The sequence below is a fragment of the Eurytemora carolleeae genome, unplaced genomic scaffold, assembly GCF_000591075.1.
Source record: "Eurytemora carolleeae unplaced genomic scaffold, Eaff_2.0 scaffold2034, whole genome shotgun sequence".
In the NCBI taxonomy this organism is placed as follows: Eukaryota; Metazoa; Arthropoda; class Copepoda; order Calanoida; family Temoridae; genus Eurytemora; species Eurytemora carolleeae.
In genome coordinates this window covers 18,961-25,272 of record NW_019397922.1, presented here as the reverse complement: position 1 = coordinate 25,272, position 6,312 = coordinate 18,961, and the positions used below count along the sequence as shown (strand labels likewise).

The 6,312-nt window shown below is 34.3% G+C and overlaps 2 protein-coding genes across 2 annotated transcripts in view; one reads left to right on the top strand and one right to left on the bottom strand.

Annotated features, from left to right (window-relative positions):
* The window catches only part of LOC111716331 (uncharacterized), a 5,599-nt gene extending 953 nt beyond the window's left edge, over positions 1-4,646 (bottom strand). The window contains exons 1-7 of the mRNA XM_023491769.1: positions 4,557-4,646; positions 3,656-3,894; positions 3,320-3,353; positions 2,458-2,955; positions 2,003-2,193; positions 859-892; positions 57-221 (exon numbers count right to left, since the gene is read on the bottom strand). Coding sequence (XP_023347537.1) covers positions 57-221; positions 859-892; positions 2,003-2,193; positions 2,458-2,955; positions 3,320-3,353; positions 3,656-3,778 — 1,045 coding nt within the window. The 5' untranslated portion in view covers positions 3,779-3,894; positions 4,557-4,646. The remainder of the gene's footprint in view (positions 1-56; positions 222-858; positions 893-2,002; positions 2,194-2,457; positions 2,956-3,319; positions 3,354-3,655; positions 3,895-4,556) is intronic.
* Positions 4,647-5,475: 829 nt separating this feature from the next.
* Positions 5,476-6,312, top strand: part of LOC111716332 (serine/threonine-protein phosphatase CPPED1) — a 6,648-nt gene continuing 5,811 nt past the window's right edge. The window contains exon 1 of the mRNA XM_023491770.1: positions 5,476-5,502. Coding sequence (XP_023347538.1) covers positions 5,476-5,502 — 27 coding nt within the window. The remainder of the gene's footprint in view (positions 5,503-6,312) is intronic.

Sequence of the window (6,312 nt, the reverse complement as noted above, 5' to 3'; positions counted from 1 at the left end):
GGGGGGGAGGGATAGTTTCATATTAAAAAAAAATATATAAATATAAATGTCTTTACCTGCTTTACCCTTTGAATTATCCAGTGTGGCTAATGATAAAGGGATAAGTAAACATTGATTACTCATTCCTCCGCCGACGGTTGTTCCTCCCACAAGTGTAATTCCTCCGCTAACGGTTGTCCCACCAACAATGGTTGTTCCTTCGCCAACGGTTATTCTTTCGTCTTGGGTTGGGAAAATTTTGTTTTATCAAATTCTGATGATTAAATGATGTAACAAGACAATTACACAAATTGATATATTTTAAGTTTAAAAAAAATGTTACCCGAGGGTTTAAATTACAGTTTTATCATTGTTTAGATTTAAAGTCAAACCAAATCAGAGTAAAAGGAAAGTCCTGTTCCCAACATTAATGGGACATTACGCGTAAGTTCAAGTTACTCTCCATGCAAAGATGGCAATGCCGGATTTACAACGGTACCCTTAAAACCTCAATCTGATCAAAAATGTGGAAGATAATATTGTTTTCTGACTGGAAAAGTGTTTGACTCTAATAACTTCTTCATAGCTTCTTATAAAATAGAAATGTGCAAGTCACTTTTGCAAAGAAACAATCGCAAATGAAAATAAACAGTTTAAAGAAACAAAAACATTGAGAGCCAATTCATACTTGATCAGATAAAGGTAAATCGGGCATCGCCATCTCTGAATAGAAAGTTAGTTTAAATGTATTCTCAAACTTAGTCCCCCCCCCCCTTACGAATCTTGAAATTGCTGGAGAAAATTAAATTAGATTTCTAAAAAGAAAAGTTTATGAGTTGATTGTCTCAAAAAGGTGTTAACAACAATAATTATTCCAACCTAACAACAGTTCTGATTCTACCTGGGTTGAGACCTGAAGAGAACAAAAGATAAGGTTGAAACTTTTTATCTAGAAAAATGGTCAAATCCTCCTTGCACCATGGTTCTAAAGTTTTCTTACATACATTTTAAAAATTGATTACAGAATTCCAGTGCTTAGGATCCATTTATTTTTGATGCAGATCCGGATCCTGGATCCGCGCTGGGAAAAAAGGATCCGGATCCGGGACATTTCTTTAAAATTTACTTAATTTTTTTAAACAAAAATTAATTTGCAAATTTTTTGTTTTATTTTTTTCGCTTATTTTTATCCTAAAACCATTCAAAATGAGGAAGGAAATTTTTATAATCTCTTTTTTCAACACTTTAGATTTTGGTTTTAGTAGTAAAAAAGTTTTTTTTTTGCAGTTTTTAGTTGATATTTTACCCCTTGAATCCGGATCAGTGGATCCGCATATTTTTGCGGATCTAACGGATCCGGATCCTAAGCACTGCAGAATTCTTTTTATCATTTTCAGTCTCTTTCAGTTTTTGGTTTTTTTTGTGTAAATCTTAAATTCGAAAAAAATCCCAGAAAATTAAGCAAGTTATATTTGGTTCAAGACACATCCTCTTGTACCCATATAAACATATTTCAAAAATTGATAAATCAACCTTCCTGCGGCCTTGTGATCGCAGATTTAAAAAAAAATTTAATTCCGGGGTTTCGATTTTAAAATGTTTTCTTTTACAAATGTTGCTTCTAGTTTGCTACTGTAAAAAGAATTTTAAATTTTCAATAAAATTCTTCCCCCTTAATAGAGTTATTAAATTATTACTAAAAATACAAAAACAGGGAAGAATAATTTAAAGAATTTTTTTTAGAAAATATGATACAGTGAGACATAAAAACTATGGAGTAGGAAGACGACTTCAAAGTATTATTTAAAGTGGGCCTTTGATGATGTTAGAAAGCAAACAGTTTTACTTGTAACCTAAAAATTAATTTTAAAATACAGCAAAGGTCTGTGCACACTGCACAAAGTCGAAATTTTATTCCAGGATTTCTGCTTCTCACTGTAGGAAATTTTGATTTTAGGTCGGTAAAGGATTCAAGGTGAAATAAAATTTTGCCAATTTTTTTTTTAAGTCATCACCCTCTTACCTCATTAATTTTGTTATTTCCAGTTTGAAAGCCGAATAATTTTGAGTCTGACTCATTTATATCAAACAACGTGGCACAGTCATTAGATAAATACTTGTCAGGCATATTTGTATTGTTTGATGTGTCACAACCATTTAGATTTATGTCAGGTACAGCTGTTGGAAGCAATCGGTGGAATCGTTTCGGCAAACCAGCAAAGGTATATTTTTTACTTGAAAAAGCATCCCCCCCTTTACCCCACCACCTTGAAATAACCCCAAATGTCAGAAATGTTTACATTTACATTAACATTTAATGTTTACATTTACATTTACTGGCAATTTTTTTTCTTTTAGGATAAAAGTATAAAACAACGACATGCGCCAGTTTTGTCAAACGTACCCCCCCCCCCCCCCCGACCATCAAAAATAACTGGAGGGGGTTGGGTATGAGGGATATAAAATATATACCCCTACCTAGTAGTTCTTCTTGCAAATCTCTATAAAACTGAGACTTAGAAAAGTGATTGCGACAAATATGGAATGAGTGTTGACTGCGCTTTCCCGAATAGTTGATTGCTTTTTTCCATAATAAGTATTGTTCTTCACTTCTACAACCTGTCAAAGTTGTTCGTTTGACGCAACCTTTTACGGCGCATCTTCTCTTTGTTTGTTTACTCTTTGAATTATCCAGTTTGGTTGATGATGGTAGCAAGGAACGTTGATTATTAATTCCTCCGTCAAGTATTTTCCCTCCCAAACCGGTTCCTTCGCCCCCAGTAGTTGTTTCTCTACCGATAGCTGTTGCTCCGTGGACGGTTGTTAATCTGCTGACGGTTGTTTCTCCGCCAATGGCTGTTGCTCCGTTGACGGTTGTCCCTCCGCCAACAGTTGTTGCTCCGCCAATGGCTGTTGCTCCGTTGACTGTTATTTTTCTTCTGATGGTTGTTCCTCCGCCACCTGTTACTTCTCTGTCTTGGATGGAGAATTTTTTTTGTAAATTTTTTTGCGTAAGATAATGCAATGCAATTTAATTCATTAATTATTTTTTTTATTTCTTTAAGAATTTTATCTGATATAACATTAAATCTTTCCTAAAATATAAAAAAAATCATCAAATCTGACTTTAAGGGATGTCCTATGCCAATATTTTGTTTCGTCCTAGGAATCTTGAAATTTTGGAAAAAAAAGCGGGCAAAAAATTCTGTTGAATAGGAAAGATAAAATAGTCTAAATCCAATTGTTTTTCCTAGTAGCAGATGCTAAAATTTTAGAATTTTTATTGAAGCAAAAAAAAATATTTATGACTGAATAGTATTTTGAACTATCTCCACCCTACCTTTTAAAGGATCTGTATCAGCTTGGGTTGAGATCTGAAAAAAAATTGTCAAGCATGTTTTCTAATATTTTTTTATTATATTATATAAATATATGTATATATGTGCTGCTGATGAATGTCAAACATGAAACACAGTGTCCAGCAAAAGAAAAGAAATTTACAGATTTCCTATGTTGATCTTTAAAAAAAGTTGACAAGGCATACTTTGAACCAAACTTTTAGGAATTAAATAGACAGAAAGTAGTATGGGTAGGAACAATAAGAATATTAGGTAAAATTAAATGTTTCAGGCTTAAAAAAAAAAAACCTTAATGCTCAGAAAGTAAATAACCCTACCTCATTATTCTTAAGCTTTTCAGATCTAAATCCAGATAAATTTGATTCTGGCATACTTGTCTTGTGTAGTGTGTCAAAATCTCTCGAATTTTCTTGACGTGGCACACTTTCGCTAGGCAACATGACACAATCATCGGATAAATAATTTGCTGGCTCATTTTTATTGTCTAATGTGGCACAACCATTTATATCAGTATCCGGCACAGCAGTTGGAAGCAATCGGCGTCGTCTAGTCGTGCCTAAAAATAGGGTATATATTTTAGGAACTAGGAGTAATTATTAAAATTATATACCCCCTACCTAACAGTTCTTGTTGCAAATCTCTATAAAACTGGGATGCAGAAAAGTGTTTGAAACAAATGAAAAAACTTTTTTGATTGCACTTTCCAGTGTAGTTTATTGTACGTTTCCACAATATATACTGTTCTTCATTTTTACATCTTGACAAATTCTTAATACTTGGGCGACCTTTCACGGCGCATTTTTTACCCATTTTTCTGAAAACAGTTTTAAAAATAGTTTGAAGGGAAAGTAGATTGTAAATAAAATTTTATGTGACCTTTTATAATCGTGTAGTGGCCGCTTAGAAGCCATTTGTATGATCAAGGATGAATGAGAATTGGTTAAATTATTATCATTTGCAGAAGTAGTTTGTACTCTTCACTTCACGGGGAAGGGAGGGTTCAAAAAGCGTTCTCTAGAAAATTAACACTTTTAGTCGCTTCAAAATTTAAGTAAATAATGAAGTTCGTTGAATCCCAACCTAATTAATAATGTTATCTTCAAGAAATAACCTCCTTGAGTTTTACTTGAAGATATTTGTTACTCTTCAAGTACTTGATAGTTTTTTTAGCTTCTTTCAGCGTCTCCTTAACGTCACGATATTTAAGATAAACTTTGCCTTCATTTGAAAAATCACACTGAGTTCCTACATGATGCCAAACAGACTCACTCTCCTCCAACTTCCTTTTCTTCGATGAATCAAGATGTAACTGAAAAATGAGCTAACTCATTGACATGCAAAAATTCTTGGGGGGAGGGGAAGAAAAATGATATTTCGAGAAAACAGCTCTGTTTATTGATCCCCCCACCCCCACTTAAATTAATATTGTACAATGTACATAATACAATAATAAATATTTAACACTTTAATCATAAAAATAGACTGAATTATTTATAAATCTGTCCAAATTCAAACTGATTATAAAGCAAAAAAATCCTTCAAAAGTTAATTATACCCGTAAATTTTGAAGATATAAATATAAAAGATATCATTTTTGAAAGCTCATATCACGCACAATCTTCATTTTGCTAAANAAAGGATATGGTAAGTAGCTAGACAAAAACTGCAAGCTAGGCCGAAAAATGCCGGGCCTGTATTCAAAGGATATGGTAAGTAGCTAGACAAAAACTGCAAGCTAGGCCGAAAAATGCCGGGCCTGTATTCAAAGGATATGGTAAGTAGCTAGACAAAAACTGCAAGCTAGGCCGAAAAATGCCGGGCCTGTATTCAAAGGATATGGTAAGTAGCTAGACAAAAACTGCAAGCTAGGCCGAAAAATGCCGGGCCTGTATTCAAAGGATATGGTAAGTAGCTAGACAAAAACTGCAAGCTAGGCCGAAAAATGCCGGGCCTGTATTCAAAGGATATGGTAAGTAGCTAGACAAAAACTGCAAGCTAGGCCGAAAAATGCCGGGCCTGTATTCAAAGGATATGGTAAGTAGCTAGACAAAAACTGCAAGCTAGGCCGAAAAATGCCGGGCCTGTATTCAAAGGATATGGTAAGTAGCTAGACAAAAACTGCAAGCTAGGCCGAAAAATGCCGGGCCTGTATTCAAAGGATATGGTAAGTAGCTAGACAAAAACTGCAAGCTAGGCCGAAAAATGCCGGGCCTGTATTCAAAGGATATGGCAAGTAGCTAGACAAAAACTGCAAGCTAGGCCGAAAAATGACAACTTTCAGCGTATACCAACTTTTGAGTGTAAATAAAGAAGCTATACAAATACAGAAAAATTAAGTCCCTAAGTCGAAAAATGACAACTTACAGCGTACAGCGACTTTTATCAGTTTATAAATGCCGGCAATGTATTCAAAGGATACGGTAAGCAATCTAGACAAAACAGAAAAATTAATGATGAGGTAAGTTACAAGACAAAAAAACAGGACAAAAGTAAAAAAATGATGAAGTTCTTGATGTCGATATTCTATGGCTTTATTCTTCATTGCGGTTTACTTGATGGGGTTCCTCTGAGCGTCCACATCCACATAGTGAAGTACGGTATCTCTGAAAAGCATTTTACATGAAGATCAGTAATTCTTAATTGAAATTGACTTAATGGATTTGGATTTTTCTAGATTACCAAAAATAAAGGTGGCTCAAAATCATTTAATCCAGAAAAGATACAATTTGAAGTTGAATTATAATAGCAACTATTTATGGGGGGTTGGCAATGCAATCCGATAATGTTCGGCAACGTACAGCCAAAAAAAAATATTGATTTCACACGAGAATGACGAGTTTGACCATAACGGACTTTTAAAAAGGTTATTTTCCTAGAGAACAATTTTGTACATGGATCTTACAGAAAGTGTCTCAACTTGACCAAACCGCCACCGCAGCGCTCGGCCCAGAAAGTGTCTTCACTAACCTAACCC